Source organism: Nannospalax galili, unplaced genomic scaffold (genome assembly GCF_000622305.1).
Source record: "Nannospalax galili isolate Female #2095 unplaced genomic scaffold, S.galili_v1.0 scaffold788, whole genome shotgun sequence".
Classification (NCBI taxonomy): Eukaryota; Metazoa; Chordata; class Mammalia; order Rodentia; family Spalacidae; genus Nannospalax; species Nannospalax galili.
In genome coordinates this window covers 1,706,796-1,724,632 of record NW_008359996.1, presented here as the reverse complement: position 1 = coordinate 1,724,632, position 17,837 = coordinate 1,706,796, and the positions used below count along the sequence as shown (strand labels likewise).

Below are 17,837 nucleotides of genomic sequence, written 5' to 3'. Positions count from 1 at the left end.
AAAAAATCGACATATATTCTCCCTCATATGTGGATCCTAGAACCAGACTCTGATAAATAAGTATGCAACCAGACATAACTACAGGAACCAGGATAATGGAAAGGAAACAGGGAGGTAAAGGAAAAGAAAGAACCTGAAAAAGAAGAACAGTAGGAAATAGGGAGATATGGACAAAAATTGGGTTGGTTTAAGGGAGGGGGGAGGGAAGGGTATACAAGGAACCTAGGGGATAAAGGGAAAGAAAGAGAGGTAGGACCATAGGAGAAGGGTATTATTAAGGGAGAAAGGGGGAAAATGGGGGCACCTTAATTGGGGAAACCATGATGGAGGGGTTAGACAATGTGAGAGATAAATAATGCCTAGCTAGTTTTAAAAACCAGAGGGAACCACATTAGTCCAACAACCTACTGACAAATTATACATACCAGATCAAGAAATATATGTCTAGGTATGGTTTATCTGAGAACAATTGGTATTTGCTCAATATTTATCTACATGGTACACAGTAATTAAAAGTACTAGACTGGTGGAACTAACCTTCTTGGATGTTTAACAGAGAAACTTTGAGGCCTATACTAATTGGACAGAGAGACATAAAAGACAGTTTTTGTTCCTTGCCCTCCTAGGTCGACTAGTTCCAGGGGACTATGAGCATCTCCAAAATTGTCCTGTAATTGTGGTGGGTCACCTGTCCTCTTGATCAAGGAGGCTGAGGAGACCCCACAAGATGGACTTGAACTAGTGTCCAGTCTACAAAGAGGAGGGTCAACACAGAGGAATCATTTCCTCCATACTTCCAAGTGAAGCCAGCCACGGTCGAGTAGGACCTTTGACTTATCCTCACATAGGTGGAACTGGTAAAAGAAAGGGGCCAAGAGCTCCTTTCAAGTCCATGTGACCCCTGAGGAACAGATCCTCAAATGACCTTAAGAGTAAAAATAAATTGGTTTATCTGGGCCAACTGTATGGCCTTAGACACCCAAAAGGAAAGTATAACCAAAGATTAAAGGGGCCAATATATTTTTTTGAGAGTCCATATGTATAGCTAAAGGCTACATAACAAGCAACAATGCCAGATAGGGGATACCTTCTTTTGAGTTGTTGGCCAGGGTGGCCAAAGGGACTCCCAGATAGTAACCCAGCATAGAACTGGGAAAATGAACAGCAGACTCCAATCTTATCTAAAGGAATATTGACAACTGATTGCTGCTAGATGATGAACAACTGACCTTCCTAAAATAAAGACTTCTAGATAAACTGACTAGATTCACCAGATGGACAAGTAGTGGGGAACAGCTTGGGGGGGGGACAACACAGTGGACAGTAGCAGGGATAACAGAGTATAAGGGCTCTAGTGGATGAAGGGTGGCTATGGGAGGGTGCCATCTGGGAAGTGGGTGTACAGTTGAATAAGATGGTTTGGGATGTTCTGTGTGATATACACACACAAAAAAAAATCAACAAATTTTAAAAAATGTATTATATTTGAGGAGGAAGCATAAAAGTTTACATCATGTTAATTAGTAGAGGTGATGAACCTTATCATTGAAATCTACCTGATGACTTCATAGACATACACAGGTGCCAAGGATCCAAGTGCAACTGATTATGACTAGTAATAATCAGATACATACAGATTAGAGACCAATGCACCAACATCTCAGTGTTAGTAGCAAAAACAATGAGTCTTTCTGTAAGAAACATTTTATTTTAAAATGAAGTGGAGATCTTTTTTAAAGGTTAAAAACTCATCCAATTTTATGTCTTACAGGGCTTATACTGAGTTCAATATTGTATAACTGTATTAATTCAACAATGAACCTAAAAATTTTATAGCCACTTTTGAAAGAGCTGTATCTTTGCTCTGGAAACTGTTATTGAGCATATTAAAGCTGTAATGATATGCTTCTAAAATTTTTTTTTAATTAAAAAAATGTAGGAAACAACATATTTTCAAATGAAATGGAGATCTTCTTTAAAGGGTAAAAACTGACCCAGCATAGAATTGGGACAATGAACATCAGACCCTAATATTTTCTAAAGGAATACTGGCAACTGATTGCTGCTAGATGAGGAAGATCTGAGCTCCCTAAAACAAGGAACTCTAGATAGGCTGACAAGATTCAGTGGATGGACGAGCACTGGGAAATGGCTGGGGGCACCAACAACACAGTGGACAATAACAGGGATGACAAAGTATACGGGTCCATGGAGGGGGGAAAGTTTATGGGGGCTGTCATTTGGGATGTGGGTATGTAGATGAATAAGATTGTTTGTGATGTTCTGTATGAAAAACACAAAAAATCAACAAATAAAAAATTTGTTATATTTGAGGAAGAAGCATAAAAATTTGCTTCATGTTAATTAGTAGAGGTGAAAAATACTACCATTAAAATCTACCTGATGACCTTATATCCATGCTCAGGTGCCAAGGATCTCAGAAAGTAACCGACTCTGACTAGTAATACTCAGGTACATAGAGATTAGAGATGCATATGCAAACATCTAAGTGTTGGTAGCATTAAAAATGATATTGTTTTCTGTATGAAACAATATATTTTAAAATGAAATGCAGATGTTTCTTAAAGGTTAAAACCTCATTCAATTTTATGTCTTATGGGCTTTATACAGAGTTCAATATTGTATAACTGTATTAATTCAACTGTGAACCTAAAAATTTACAGTCAATTTTGAAAGAGATATATCTTAGCTCTGGAAATTGTTATTGAATATGTCAATGCTGTTGTAATGAAATGCTTCTTCTAATTATGTGGTTATTAAATAAATAATTTTAAAAAATAAAAAATAAAAACAAAACGAAACAAAAGATTAGACATGACTATAGGCCAGGTAGTTCTGTGGAAAGTTTTGTTTGTTTCTTTTTTGAGACAGGGTCTGGCTGTGTAGCCCAGGCTGGCCTGGAACTATGTAATCCAGGCAGGTCTGGAACTCACTCTGAAGCTGAGGATAATCTTGAACTCCCGATCTTCCTGCCTCCACCTCCCAAGTCCTGGGACTACAGGTGTGAGCCATCATATCCAGCTTCTCAGGCTCCTATTTCAAGTGCTTAGTCTACAGATAATGGCAACATTTTGGTAGGCTGTGGAAACTTAGGTGGTAGGGCCTTGCTGAGGGAAGCATGTTGCCTAGATGGGTCCTTGTGGGTGTATTATCTCTGCCACATCCTATCCTACTCTGTCACTGGTCTTCTAGGAAGTGAAGAACAGCCTCCACCAAAGGCTGACCACAAGTGCCACAGACTGCCACCACCACCAGAGGCCATTGCTACTCTGAGGTTTTACCCATGTGCATGGTGCCAAGCAACTATGAAGTGAAGCTCTGAAACCAGGAGCTAAAATAAATTCCTCTTCCTCTAAGTTACTTCCGTGGGCATTTCATTAGAGCCAAGTGCAAAGATTCATCTGAGGCCCTTTGTATATGGGCTACACATGGGCTCTACACTGAATGAAAAATGTCCCTTAATTTCACTCTTTAAAAAAAAGTCTATTTTTATTGTTATTATTATTTTTGTCTTTGAGACAGTGTCTCCCTATAGCCCCAGCTGTCCTGGAACTCGCTAGGTAGACCAGGCTGGCCTCGAACTCACAGAGCTCCATCCGCCTCTGCCTCCCAAGCGCTGGAATTAAAGGCGTGCACCACCACGCCCAGTTTACTTTTATCATTTTTAATTGTTGTAGGACTGACTTTTATTAATGGATATAATCTGGACTGCTAATTAATCCCAGTAAAAGCATGGGGCTGATGATTGGGGCAGCTCCTTGGCAACCTCAGTTTGGTATTCCACCCCCCAAAAAAATGAATGAATGTGGATATCCTTCAGAATTAACATAACAAAGCACCGACAGCAGCATACCCACCCATCTCCATTGGACACAGTGGAGATTGGGAAAGTACATGTGACCTTGGGAATGAAATACTAGGGATGAAAAGACCAGATGGTCTATGAAGATTAAGAGTGGAGCTGAACTTGAATTTGTACTTTTCCAATGAAGCTGGAGAAACCATTTTGAATAAATTATGGGTGTTGGGCAGGATAGGACAGATGGGATGGGACACATTAGGAGATGCAGGGTTCCAGAGACAGTTTAATCAGTACAGGGTGAAAACACAGACAGCTCCATCTGCACAGGTAGAGGGAGCAAGAGCAATTAATCCACACAGTTCTGGGACACAGATATTTCTAATAGTTACCTAGGGGAGGGTAGTGTCCTCTGAGTTCAGGCTCACTCTTAAAAAACTTAACTTAGGAATCAGTCTAGGGGCCAGAGAGATGGTTCAGTGGTTACGAGCACTGGCTGCTCTTCCAGATGACCTAGTGTCAAGAGTTCTCTCTGGATCTCTTGCACTATCAGGTAAACCATATAACATATCTTTATGTGCACTTATTATTATAATGGAGGTGGGGGAGAGGAGTGACCTACCAAGAAACGAGCACCCAGTGTCTAGCTCTGTGCCATTCAAGCACCGCACTGCTCAGCTCTGCACTGAGGCTCAGAGTCCGCCATATCAGATCCCTCCCACAGCATAGTCATAGTCATTGCTAGCTTCCCCCCATGCCTCAGGGGCCAGTGGTCTCACCCCAGGTCCATAAGTGCCAGGCCATTCTGTCCTTGAGTACACCCTGCCCTTTGCAGCACGTTCCTGGCGGCTTAGGCCTTCCATTCCAAGATGACGCCACAAGCCCCTCCTTCCGAGGCTAACTCTCCAGTCAATTCTCTGCAGCAGGCCCAGCCCCTTGTAGGAACCAGAACCCCTGGGGAACACCTGGGTTTGGTTCCCAGCACCCACATGGCAGCTAATAACCACCTGTAACTCCAGTTTCAGGAAATCCATCACCCTCTTCCGGCCTCCACAGGCACTGCATACACATGGTGTACTTACATACAGACAAAACATTCATATACACAAAGCAAAATAAGAGTCAGTCTATTTGTTAGGTGATTATGATGTTGGCATAATAATGCTGTAAATTGTGTGTATGTGAGCACCAGTGCCCACAGAGGTCAGAGGCATTGAATATCCCTGGATCCCCCTGGAGTTGGAGTTATAGGCAACTATAAACCACCCAACTTGGGTGCTTAGAACCAAACTCTGGTACTCTGTAAGAGCAGTGTTTTCTTAGCCAGTAAACCATCTGGCCCACCACCCACCCATCTTAAAAATTTACTTATTTCTTTGTGTGTGTGTGTGTATATATATCTTTTCTGAGACAGGGTCTCCTTGTAGCCCCAGCTGTCCTGGAACTCACTATGTAGACCAGCCTGGCCTCAAACTCACAAAGATCTGCCTGCCTCTGCCTCTCAAGTGCTTATTTATTTCTATTTTTATGTGTATGAGTGTTTTGGCTGCATGTATGTAAGGGTACCCATGCATGGCATCAGATCCTCTAAAACTGGAGTTAACAGTTTTGGGCTGCCATGTGAGTGCTGGGTACTGAACTTGGGTCCTCTGAACTGCTGACCACCTCTCTGGCCCCCACCCACCCATCTTAATAAAAACCACTGATTTATAATACTTTGTAGCAAAGCAGGACACCAAGGACAGACGTAAAGGTAAAATACACACACTCAGGCTTTCCATTTATTTCCATCCTCTTAAATCTCAATTACAGTTTCAGATTCAATTGATAAAAATCACAGTCTTCTCTTATAAGAATACTTTAAGAAAAGCAATATAACAATATTTCCAAGAATATAAATATAACTAAGCTGCAAAACAAAAAAACAAAAAAACAAAAAACAAACCAAAACCAATTCTATTTCTCTGCACAAGTGTGGACAACTGTTTAGGTTCTGGCTGCAGTCTCTCCTAAGGGAAAGATACTCTGCATCTTTTATTATAGACTCAGAAAATCCAGCACAGAGCTGCAAACAGTCAGCAGAAAACACATAACAATCTCTGTCTCCTCTGTTCTCTCTCTCTCTCTCTCTCTCTCTCTCCTCTCTCTCTCTCTCTCTCTCTCTCTCTCTCTCTACACCACTACTTTTCTCTCTCTCTCTCTCTCTCTCTCTCTCTCTCCAAGCCTCCTTTAAGTCCTTTTTGGGAAAGGCCAGCCAGGCCCTCCCAGGTAGATTAGTCTATACTGGAGGCAGGAGCAGCGACAGTCAGTACTTCCGCTGCCGGGGAAAGAGACTATTCCCTGCTGACCGGAGTGGGGGGCTGGCAGGGCTGGGGCCCTCAGAGTCTAGACTGAAGAGGTCCCTCCCAGTCCGAAGGATCTGCTCCTCCAGCTTCTTATGTCGCTTCATGTCTGAGAGGACCTTATCCAGGCGGGCTTCACGTTTCTGGCTCCGGGCTGAGCTTCCTGACAAAGGTAGGAAATGTGAAAGAACTGAGACAGTGTGCATTCCTCCTGCTTGCGTCCTACACTTAGGGAGATGTTTAACATACAGATTTTAGCCGCTGGTACAGAGGTGCTAAGATTTGGGGCTGGGCAACCCATAGGATGGGTGCTAAAGGTCTTTAATCATGACAAGGCACTAGTAATGTGAAGAGAGGAAACATAACAGGTGAAGAGCAAGTACAAAGATCCTGGGGCAGGAACAAAGACTACAGAGGAGCGGTGGGAAAGGGGTGACTTAGATCTCCGTGGACATGTTCTTCCTGTGATGGAATCCTTTGGATGATTTTAAGCAGAGAAATGACATGATTTATTTTAGTTTTATTATTGTTGTTTTGGTTTTTTGAGACCAGTCTCCCTCTAGTCCCAGCTGACCTGAATTTGCTATGTAGAACAGGCTAGCCTTGCTCTCACAGACATCCACCTGCCTGTGCCTCCCGAGTGTGTGAGCCACCACCCCTAGCAATGATTTATTTATCTATTTATTATTTTTATTTTATGTGTATGGGTATATTGCCTGCATGTTAAGTGCACTCATGTCGTGCAATCCCTGTGGAGGTCAGAAAAGGGTGTTAGATCCCCTAGAACTGGAGTTAGGGCAATTGTTGGCTGCCATGTGGGTGCTGGGAACCAAATCCCAGTTCTCTGTAAGAGCAGCCAGTGCTCTAAACCGCTGATCCAGCTCTCCAGCTTCTGATATTTATTTTAAAGGCTACTCTGGTGGTTGAAACTAGAGGCAGAAAGTACAAGTTAGAACTACGGAGGAAACTGCCAAGCAAGAGATGGTATTGACAGTGGATTTGTGGAAGCAGAGCTAACAGGACTTTCTGCTGACTTGACTAGCTAAAGAGAGGAAACTCAAGAATGATTCTAACATTCTAGGAAGGCATGTGGGATGGGATACTGGGCCATAATAGCTGATATACACAGTAATACAGAATCTAGAGTAAAATAATCAGAAAACCTTAGACTTCTGGAAATAAGATGAAAGGAATGGAAAACCTACTAGAACGGTGACAGTCTCTAAGGAAGGTGGGGCGGTAACCAAAGCTAGAAAGATGCTGCTGCTGGAGAAGGTGTGCAGCAGCTACGGCCCCCCAACAAACGGCTCTTTAGAGGAACTACGTTAGGGATAACCAGGAGGCCCTTTATCTCTCCTCAATTCTTCCCTTTGGTTCATACCTGGTGTCCGTCTCCTGTCAATCAGGGAATCCTTTGGTGTCATTGGCTCATCATCAAAGTCAAATTCTGTAGGCATGTGTGGCCTGGGACAGGGTGGACAAAGAGTGAAGGGTGAGGCTGGCCCTCCCAAACACCCGCTGGTACACCCAAGCCTGCTGGCTCATCCTCTCCTGCTCCTTCCTCCCTCCAGTTTCTGAGCTGAGGAGTAGTCCCAGGGACAAGTGTAAAGCTGTGCCCTCACTTTTCCTCCTCCTCTTCTTTGGCCTCCGGCTCCTCATCTGATCTCTCCTCTTCACTCTGGGCCTCGGGCGTAGGCGGCCGGCGGGGCAGGATCTCTGTTTGCAGCTCCAGGGTACCTTGAGCAGCCAGCAGTTCATAGAGCCGCTGGATTTCGGAGGGCGGAGGCATCCAGGGCTGCCCATTCGCAGGTAGCTCCACCTCCTCATCGCTGCAGGGCACGCACCAGTATTCGGCTTCTCCCTCCGCACGCTCGTCCCTCCCAGCGCTGGGTGCGTCTCCGTGTCCCTCCTCGGCCCTGGATCCCTCACGCCCGGCCTCCTCCGGGCCTCCTTCCCCCTCGTCCTCGGCCTTCCTGGCCGAGACAGAGGGACCTCCGGTGTCCTCCACCGCCAGCGCCTGGAGGCCGGAAGTCACTTCCCCTTCTTCAGACAGAGGCACCGCCGTGGTGTCTGCAATAGTTCCAGGACCCAGGGCAAGGGACATGGAGGATGGAGTAGGGCGCAGCGATCTAGGAGATGCTGCAGTACCGCACCAGAATCCCTCCCCCACAGGACTGCGCTCCACCGGGCCGGGGAGTCCAACCAATCAGTCCCCGGCAGCGGTCTCTGCGGGCGGAGCACCCAGGAGGGGGCGCTCGGTCCCCTGCCAGGACAGACCCCACCCGCGGACAGAGATCCAGCCGCTCCCGGCCACCCGCAGAGCCACGCCCGGGGCGGACCGGGGAAGGGGTGCTTTCTCGCCGTCACTCCGCCGTCTCCAACACCTGCATCGAAGTCTTTCCCATGGACCTCCCAGATCAGAAACACGTCCGCCGTAAAACCTGGAGCTAAAACCCGCCTCCCAGGCTGCGCAGCGGCGCAGTACGCAGACGTACGGAAAAGGCGCCGGGAGGCGCCACTCCTGCCCCTGCTACTTAGAAAAAGAAAGCAACGGAAGGCTTGCACATGCGCAGATGGGACCTTGGGCATCGCGGTCTTCGGCCCACACTAACGCTGGCCTCTGCGACAGCGCATGCTTACTCCGGGAGGCCCTGCCTTGACCCCCGCAAATGAACACAGGGACCAACTGAGACTAGAGGCGAGTCTCATGCATTCTCCTTTTATTGGTGTTTAAGACTCATGCAGCATTCAGCATACAAAAAGGGAGAATCAGTTTGATTTTTTTTTTGAAAGGAATTTTAGTTTCCCCCCGGACTTTTTTTTAAGAAAGAAAGGAAAAACAAAAACAGAAAACCCCTGCCAACTCCGAAAGGCGTTGCAGCTGGCTCCCTGCCTCCTCAGCCGGATGTCGCGTGCAACAAACCTCCCTAGTCCTTTTAGAAAATTATAATTATAGAGTTCCCCTACCCCTCCTTCCTCCTTCCCTCCCTGCAGCTGGGAGTTTTGATCCTTTTTTATTTTTTTTAAATTCTTCTGTTTATAAAGCATGTGAACAGCCCGAATCCCCCGCCCCCGACACCTTCAAACAAGAAACTGAGGTTAAAAAGCCCAGATGGGCAGGTCAACTTAGGCTGACCCTTTAGCGGTCGCGGCTCTCCTTCCTCCCCTGGATATTCAGAAGGAGGACTCCCACTCTTGTGCAAGTCCCCCAGGTGAGGCCTGGCTTTCCGGTTCTGCGACCCAATAGGCACCTTGCTGGGGAGGGATGGTCTGGGCCAGGGTAGTCTCAGCAGAGAACAGTCAGAGCCCCCAATTAGGTGGACCTCTCCCCCTTCCTCCCCAGCAGGTTCTAAGTGCTGGAGTTTTTGCAGAATAAATGGTGGCAAGAGGATGAAGACGATGCTAAGGGAGGATGAGAAGGCAGAAAAAGGAAAGGAGCGGGGGATGTGGCAAGGGAGAAAAGATGTTAAAGAAGGGAAGAGGAAAGGCATGGGTTAGATGCCAAGACAATGAAATTTGGGAATGGGAGGCCAGGTTGAGGTTCAGAGGATTCTAGAGGCTGGAAGAAGTGCAGGGAGGTGGAGAGAGATGCAGAGGGTCAGAGAGTACGGTTTAGATGTTTGGGAAGGCTTCCAGAAGTGCAGAGAGGTTTCCAAAGTGCAGGCTTGGGGAGGTCTGCAGGCAAAAGTGCAGGGAGGTTGGAAACAGTGCAGGAAGAAGGGAGGCCTACTGTTGGCAGAGGAGCCTGACAGGATGCAGGAGCAGGAAAGAAGCTGTAAACAAGGCTGCCAGGTTCCCTTGGTCCCTAGGGATGGGGGCCAGAGCCATTGATTGGGCTTCCCTTAGGGGAGGGATGGGCCCAAGGCAGCTCCCAACAGGAAGAAAAGTCTTGGAATGCAGGGTAGAGCCCCTCACTTATACACTGTGGGAGAGGAGAGGGAAGGACAGACAGGGGAGGAGAGGGGAAGAGACAAAGAAGTGGGGAGGACAGACAGGAGAGAGCAGGGTCAGGGGTTAGTAAAGCTGCCCTGGTCAACCCTTCCACACCTCCCCTGCCTGTCCCTGACCCCCACTCACCGCCTAGGTTGATGACGCAGGAGGCGATGATGATGAGGACCCCCCCCACAAGTGCCACGATGCTTAAGAGCTTGGCCACCCGGCCTAGACGCTGGGCCCCATCCACGTCCCCCTGTTGCAGGCTGTTCCGGGACTGGAGTGAGGGAGAGGGGTTGGAGGTACCATGGCCCAGATCAGCAGAAGCCAGCCCAGCAGGGATCAGGTGAGAGTTGTCCAGAGGAGGGAGGTCATCCCCATGGGGTCATGGAAGGAAGGGGGATTGGGGATGCAGGGAGGAGAGGGCACAAGTCAGCAAGGTTATATGAGATGTCTCTACATCCCTCCCACCTAAAGGGCAAGCTTGGAGGGTTTGGTCCTAGGGAGAGGCAAGCAAAAGCCCTGCAGTTGGGAAGGTGGGATCCATGCAGAGGTGAGGGAAGGCATCCTTATTCCTAGGGCTCTGTCCTGGCACTGGCAGGGAGCTGGGAGCCACAGTTGGCCTGGGCCAGGGTCCCTTGGGGCTCACCATGACGGCATAAGCGAAGGCCACAATGTTGACAGGCCACATGGGGCAGAAGCAGGACAGGATGGCAAGGATGATGTAGTCCCGAGGTTTCTGGGTGCCATCACCCCCTTCTACCCCAGGCCCTGCCAGTTGGGAGCTGGGATGGCGGCTCAGGCTACCTCGGGGAGATCCTGGATGCCCACTGTGTGCCCTTCCTATTCGGTCTTCCTCAACCAGCTGCTGCAGCACACGGGCGGGAGCCCCATTGGCTGGGGGCGTTTTGGTTGAGAGTGGTGAATGAGGCTGGGGGGCTGGGCCCTCTTCCCCATCACCAGCCTGAAGAGGAACCACTGCTCCATTTTCTTGCTTTTCCCCCATACTTTCTCTCAGGACCTCAGGGGTAGGGTTCTCTTGGGTGGGATGCTCTGGCTGAAGAGCTGACTTTGGAGCAGACTGGGAAGCTGGCTGAGGGTCTGAGTCTGACTGGGTATTTGGCTGGGAAGTAGGCTCTGAGGCTGGCTCAGGAGGGGTTACAGGCTCCTGCTCAGATCCCTGCTCTGCAGCAGCCTCTTTGTTCACTTCTGGTTTAGATGCTGGTGCTGGGCATGCTTCTTTAGGGCTGGAGCTGGCTTTGGATTCCCTTCCTGGGTTTAAGCTGAGGTCTGTAGCCTGGTCTGTTTCTGGGGCCTCAACTGGGGTCTCTGTGGTTTCTGGGGCCAGCCCCTCCTTAGGCCCTAAGTCCACAGGGGCTGCAGTGATGTCTGGGCCTGGCTGAAGGGCCTCTGGCTGGTCTGGGATCCCTGCTACAACCTCGACAGGGGCCAGTCCAGCTTCAGAATGGCCAGGTCCTTCTCTCTGGGTCTTGGAATTGTCTTCCACCCCCTTCATCTCAGAGACCTCAGAGGTGCTGGCTGCCATCTTGAGATGGGAGATGGGAGAGGGCCCCCCGTGGGAAAGTGGGAACAGCAGAGACTGGCAAATCCTGTAAGAGGAGGAGACAGGCTTGGTGAGGAGGAAGAGGGGCTCTCAGCATCACAGGTCCAAGAGGGCTAGGCTCCTGTCTCAGGGTCAGCCTGTATTGTCTCTAGGGAGAGGAAAAAAGTTGGGGGTTCCTTTGCCTTGAGGTGGGACATCCCTGGTGGAGGAGTGCACTACTTAAAGCCTTTTGCTTGGGGAACTCTGGGAAGATAAATCCTTTCCACAGTAACCTCTTTGGGTCTGTTTCTGGCTCCATCCAACACACCCAACAAGACCCAGACTCTGATCCCACTCTGAAGGTGCCCCACCACCTCAAAATCAACAAGCTGTGCGTGTACCAGACACTCCCAACAAGCAGACTGGGCGGGGGACCCCACGCATTCCACTCCTTTAGCATTCTCCTCTCCTCCCTGAGCGCCCACCTGAACAGTGCGGGGTTTTCTGCTGCGCATTAGGGCACAGACACCCCCGCCCCTTCCTGGGGGACTTAGCATCTCCTGCATCTCTTCCTAGCCCCTCTCTCAGGGGTCCCCTTGCCCCCAGCAGTGGTTCAGGGGGAGGCCATCTCCTCCCGATGCTGCAGCGCACACAGCACCACCCTATAGCTAGCCAGGCGCCCGCATTCCCATGCCACCCAGCTGTCTGTCATCCACTCCTACCCGCAAGCAGCCTCTGTCTGTTCCAGTCTCACCAGCCGCCAGCTTCGGGACTGCTCTCTAGTCCCAAAGCCACCACTGCAGCAGCCGCTGACCAGGAAGGGAGCAAGTCAGTGAGCAAAGGAGGGAGGTGGCGGGTCTCCCCTCTTCTCTTCTCCGGTTTGCCCGGCCCTTCTCTGGTCCCCTCCCCTACGCTCCACAGCCTCTCGCGCCGCCCCCGCCCCTTGCACGCCTCCCGCCCCTCCCGGACAGCCCTAGGGAGCCTCGTGCCAGGCCCGCGTTACCTAGGCAACCGGCCGGGGGACCACTCATGCCCCCTCCCTGCCCCTTCTCACGCGCACCTCCTGGCAGGGCACCCCCTTCCTAAGTCCTCAGCCCCTCCCGCCAACGGTCACCAAGGGTCCTGGCAAAGACTCGAGTCTGGGAGGAGACGACCAGGTGATGGCACCCACAAGCGGTATAGATGGATTAGGGAGACAGGGCAAAATTGGGGGCGGTTGCAGAGGAAGCGTATGGGGTCTCAAGAGAAGAGAACCTGCAGAACCAGTTTCCCTATTCGCAGAGAAGCATCAGCAATGAGTAATGGAAGCTTGAGGGTCTCTGAAAAGGTCAGAGCAGTCAAAAAAGGAATTCCAGCAAGTCTTGCAGGGCCACTGTGCAACAGCTGAAGTCGCTGGGGCTGAGCCCATGAAAACGCCAGGTCCACAGAGTGGGCATTGAATGCAGTTATTCCCTATCTTACTACTCCCAATTCTAGAGCTGATTTGAACCCTTCTGCAGCCCTCCAACTAGGATCTGGCTGGGGTCTGTACAGCCTGCTGCTGGGTGTTGCTGAGGGAGGACAGCATGAATGTCCACCCAACCTGGCCATCCCAAAACTCCAGTGGCTATTCTGGGCCTGTCCAGATTGGGTATTCTTGAGAGACCTGGAATTTGCTTTCCACAGTCCCTGGATTTTGGGCTCCACCCAAAATCGGTGCTGCAGCTACTAGCTGTCAGGAAGGAGGAGTCAGAGCCCCATCTCTGCAAGGCAAGAAAGATACCCAGTGGGGGTTCTCAGGGCCAGGCCAGATGAGGACAACTCATGAACTCTGAGCCAAGTTTTTATTTAAAATTTATTGTAATGGGGTCCGCGCAAAAGGAGGGAGTGGAGGGTGGGGAACATGCAAGGGACACAGGAACACGATGACATGGCCAGGGCCATAGCTTCTGTTATGGGGAAGAGTAAGAAGAAAAGACTAGGGCTGGAGCTGGGGTGGAAGAGGGAAGGGGGAGACACTGTGGCTGCATTCCCCCACCCCCAGGAAGCACCTCTAGTCCTTGGCCTCCCCTCCTTTACCCTGGCCCCCTAAGATTCCATCTCTTGTTCTGCCTCTGGCCCTAGTGGCTCCTTCTTTAGCTCCCCTTGACTTTTTTCTTTTCTTCCCTGGCAGATACTCCAGTAAGGATGCTTAGAGTCTGACCACCCTACCTTACTTAAAGTACCTCTCTGCCTTCCCTGCTTCTGCCCCTCCTCAAATACCCTCCCTCTGGGACAGAATCTTTGATTCACCTCCTTTCTCTCCTCCCTCCCCCTATGAAAAACAACAAAAAAAGAAAGCACCATCCCCCACCCCCAGGAAGCACCTCTAGTCCTTGGCCTCCCCTCCTTTACCCTGGCCCCCTAAGATTCCATCTCTTGTTCTGCCTCTGGCCCTAGTGGCTCCTTCTTTAGCTCCCCTTGACTTTTTTCTTTTCTTCCCTGGCAGATACTCCAGTAAGGATGCTTAGAGTCTGACCACCCTACCTTACTTAAAGTACCTCTCTGCCTTCCCTGCTTCTGCCCCTCCTCAAATACCCTCCCTCTGGGACAGAATCTTTGATTCACCTCCTTTCTCTCCTCCCTCCCCCTATGAAAAACAACAAAAAAAAGAAAGCACCAACTCCCCAGGAAGGGGCTGCAGACAGTAGGAGGGAGGACTGAAGGAGGGAGAGCACAAGACCATCAAGGGAAAAGGCTCACAGTCCCTGGGAACAAAGGGCAAGGGGTTAAAGAAGGTTGAGGGCAGTGGCTACTGCTGTCCTCTGCCACCCCTGCCCACTGTCCAGGGGACATCAACACAACTGAGGGGACAGGTGTATGTAGGGTCAGCTCTGACAGGGAGAAGAGAGGAGCAGGAGAAACATCGTTAAAACCTAGTGAATTCCCTCTAAGAACACGTTTCTTCTTTCTGTCTGGACGCTCCTTGGCTGATGGAGAATAGTGAGTTGGTGGGAAGAGGGAGAGGAGACTGTACCAAGGGTTTTCCTCCATTCTTCCCTCTCCCCCATCAACTTGGAGCTCACCAGGGCTGAGAGGGAAGTGGCTGAGAGCTCACTGGTACCCCCTCTGCCCCAGAGAGGGAGCCCACAGCTGTGGGAGGGGCTGCCACTGCTGCTGCTGCTGCTGCTGCCGCCGCTGCCGCCATTGGACAAACTTCACCAGTACCTACAGTGAGAAACACCACCGATCACAGCACAACCTGAATGGCAAGAAAATATCCCTTACCCTAGACTTTCCAACTACTTCCCTACTTCCCCTGGGACACAGCCGTTGCTCACTTCCTATCTGATCCCCAGAGGCTTTTGGCCTGCCAGCTTACCCAGGTTGTATACTTCTCTTATAGGGCCCTCCCTGGACCCCAGGTTTCCCTAATCTGAGTGATAGATGGGTATCCCTGGCCTTCCTAAAATCCCCTACTGGGCCCTTTGAATCCCCTTGCCCCACTCACCCCGTCCTGCCCCCCCCAGCCATGTCCCACGCCTTGCCTGGTGGGTGCAGGGGTCCCCCTCAGCAGGTGGGCTGTGGCTGGGGGGCATCTCCCAGGACAGGAGGGGCGGCCCCCCCCAGATGGGTCTGCATGTGGCCAGCCAGCTGGGCAGGGGTCTTGCAGTGCACGCTGCACAGCTTGCACAGGATGCGGTCAGCCCGCGGGGCCTGGAGCCCATGGTCCTTCACGGCGTGGATGCGCAGGTATGCTGCCGTGGTGAAGCCTATGGGGGGGTGGATTGGGATGGGGGGGTCAGCCAGGTGGAGACCCCAGAGACGGGGTTGTTCTCCTAGGCTGGGGATACCCTCCTCACATGGCACTGTCCTCCTCCCACCACATCCTTGGTAGGCTGGGGTCAACTACTCTGCTGGGGCATAGCCCCTCCCTGAGCTTGGGGCCTGGTCTGAGTGGTACCAGTTTCCTAGCCTTTAATATCTACAGAGCTCTTCCCTGTAACTAGATCTTTCCCATGCGACAGGACTCTGCTGCCTATCTGGTTGAAGGGTTGATTCTCAGTAGAGACGGCTGTGTCCCCTCCCTCCAGTGCCCCAGTCTTAGGCAGTTAGCATGTAAGGCACTGAGAACAGCATTCTCTGCTATGGAGCAGAGTGTGTCACATCCATGCTGATTGTACTCCACTTGCTCCAGGAGCTGGAGACAAGAACTTGTGGCTGCAAAGTTGAAACTCTGGGGACTGGCTTTCTTGATCAGTCCTTTCCCAAAATGGCAGTGTCCCACGTCCCTTCTCCCACAAACACCCAGGAGGTTGAATCTCTGGGAGATTGTTTCCTCCAAGTCGTAGCTTCTTAGAATTTAGTGTTCAGTTGCTCCCAATGCTGTTTTGCTTGCTTCCTAAAGGGCTGTCTACAAGCCACGAGCTCTTGCCTACAGCACCCTTAACCCACATCTGTGGAAAAGTCACCAGCTTTGTGCCCCACACCCTTTGTCCCTGGCCCTCCTTGCATTCCTCAGGATGTACCTTTGTTGCAGAGCTCACAGACATGGTGAGGGCCCTGGCTGTGCACCTTCATGTGGTCCGAAATATAAGCTGAGCTTAGCATCTTGCCACACACATGACATGGCACCTTCTCCTCGTGTCGTACTGTGTGCGCCCGGAGCCGATCCTTCGTAGCAAAAGCTGCCTCACATTTCTGGGGAGGGGGGAGGGGCGTGGGGGGTGTCACAGGAGAGTTAAAGCTTTGGGGAGTAGGGAGAAGGGAGCAAGAGGTTAAAGGGATCAGAGTCTTGGGGATCTTTGATCTGTAGGAAATGGGTGTGAGATGACCAGGCCTTGAAGAATGAGAAAATGGAGTGAAAAGGCAAAAAGAAGAGAGAGAAAAAGGGGGTCTGAGAGGCTGAACTCAGACAGCTACAATGAGGATCAAAATCATGAAAACCAGGACAGGAGGCGGGCTTCCTACCTCACATTTGAAGGGCCGCTCTGTTGAGTGCACTTGTCTGACGTGACTGTTGAGGTGATCCGGCCTGGGGATATGTTGGGGTGAGGGGTTAGAGCTAAGGCCCTAAGGTGAGGTATGCCCCAAATCTGCCAAAGTTTCGTCCAAAGGGCCTTTCCTTTCAAAGTCCCTGCACCTTCTCCCAGACTGGGTCCTTAGGAAATCTCTCAAACCAGGATTCCTCTCCACCCAAAGGCTTTCCTTCAACCCAAGACCCACCTCCTCTGCCAAAGTACCACCCCCCTGCTCTCGGTAACTGCAAGGCTGACTTCCCTCCTCCCTGGGAGTGGCTCCTGTCCAGTCTCAGGAGCCGCCTCCATTCCCACCAGCCAAAGCCGGGCCACCTCGATGCCCTCCCCCCACCGGCCTAGTAGGTGGCCGAGGCCCCTGCACACCGGGAGAAGCTCTTGCCACAGTGGGAGCAGTTGTAGGGCTTGTGCACAGCGCCGTCATGTGAGCGCACGTGGTAACTCATGCGGTCCTTGCGCTTGAAGCGCTGCTGGCACACAGGGCACTGGTAGGGCTTCTCGTCCGAGTGCGACAGCTTGTGTCGGTTCAGGTGGTAGACGTCTCGGAAGGCCTTGCCGCACATCTCGCAGGCGTGATTCTTCCGGATGCGCTTTCCCGAGGCAGTCGTGGTCACAACGCCTCCCGCCGCCACTGCGGCTGTGCCGCCTCCAGCCCCTGTTTCTCCCCCTCCCCCGCCGGCCCCGCTCAGCTGGGGCACACTCAAGAGGCTCAGGGGCACCATGGTGGGCATCTTCATAGCACCCGAAGGGACGCGGCCGGCCTTGGCTCCGGTGTGGATGGCTTCGTGCCTTCGGAGATTGTAGCCGTTCTTGAACTCCTTGGCGCACAGGGCGCAGATGTAGGGCCCCTTGCTCTTTGTCTTCTTCTCCAAAGCAGATGCAACAGGGGCCACGGCGACCGTCGAGGTTGGGGCGACGACGGCGGTGGCCGCCGCAGCGGCGATGGTGGCTGCAGGCCGGCCTTGGCTCCGGTGTGGATGGCTTCGTGCCTTCGGAGATTGTAGCCGTTCTTGAACTCCTTGGCGCACAGGGCGCAGATGTAGGGCCCCTTGCTCTTTGTCTTCTTCTCCAAAGCAGATGCAACAGGGGCCACGGCGACCGTCGAGGTTGGGGCGACGACGGCGGTGGCCGCCGCAGCGGCGATGGTGGCTGCAGAGGCAGGGGGCGAGGCCTCCGCGGCTGGGGCCGAGACGGCGGGGGGTGGT

The 17,837-nt window shown here is 51.3% G+C and overlaps 3 protein-coding genes and 1 pseudogene across 4 annotated transcripts in view; 1 reads left to right on the top strand and 3 right to left on the bottom strand.

Moving 5' to 3' along the window:
• Positions 1 to 5,568: 5,568 nt before the first annotated feature.
• On the bottom strand, positions 5,569 to 8,718 carry Pagr1 (PAXIP1 associated glutamate rich protein 1). The gene is made up of 4 exons (XM_008823865.2): positions 7,785 to 8,718; positions 7,544 to 7,626; positions 6,008 to 6,325; positions 5,569 to 5,936 (listed from the first exon to the last, which is right to left on the bottom strand). The coding sequence occupies exons 1-3, from the start codon at positions 8,264 to 8,266 to the stop codon at positions 6,126 to 6,128; spliced, it is 765 nt and encodes a 254-aa protein (XP_008822087.1). The 5' UTR covers positions 8,267 to 8,718; the 3' UTR covers positions 5,569 to 5,936; positions 6,008 to 6,125.
• A 142-nt stretch (positions 8,719 to 8,860) lies between these two features.
• Positions 8,861 to 12,541, bottom strand: Prrt2 (proline rich transmembrane protein 2). Of its 2 annotated transcripts, XM_008823866.1 has the most exons (4): positions 12,361 to 12,541; positions 10,745 to 11,705; positions 10,240 to 10,372; positions 8,861 to 10,084 (listed from the first exon to the last, which is right to left on the bottom strand). In XM_008823866.1, the coding sequence occupies exons 2-4, from the start codon at positions 11,639 to 11,641 to the stop codon at positions 10,074 to 10,076; spliced, it is 1,041 nt and encodes a 346-aa protein (XP_008822088.1). In that variant the 5' UTR covers positions 11,642 to 11,705; positions 12,361 to 12,541; the 3' UTR covers positions 8,861 to 10,073. The 2 variants fall into 2 exon arrangements, with proteins under 2 accessions (XP_008822088.1, XP_029414919.1); XM_029559059.1 differs by having other exon boundaries at positions 8,861 to 10,372; positions 12,393 to 12,541.
• A 2,149-nt stretch (positions 12,542 to 14,690) lies between these two features.
• Maz (MYC associated zinc finger protein) overlaps positions 14,691 to 17,837 on the bottom strand; it is a 3,764-nt gene continuing 617 nt past the window's right edge. The window contains 6 exon segments of the mRNA XM_017795812.2: positions 14,691 to 14,824; positions 15,145 to 15,369; positions 16,126 to 16,297; positions 16,568 to 16,631; positions 16,999 to 17,687; positions 17,690 to 17,837. The exon segment at positions 17,690 to 17,837 is cut by the window's right edge and continues 5 nt beyond it. Coding sequence (XP_017651301.1) covers positions 15,167 to 15,369; positions 16,126 to 16,297; positions 16,568 to 16,631; positions 16,999 to 17,687; positions 17,690 to 17,837 — 1,276 coding nt within the window. The 3' untranslated portion in view covers positions 14,691 to 14,824; positions 15,145 to 15,166.
• LOC115068576 overlaps positions 16,225 to 17,837 on the top strand; it is a 7,377-nt pseudogene continuing 5,764 nt past the window's right edge.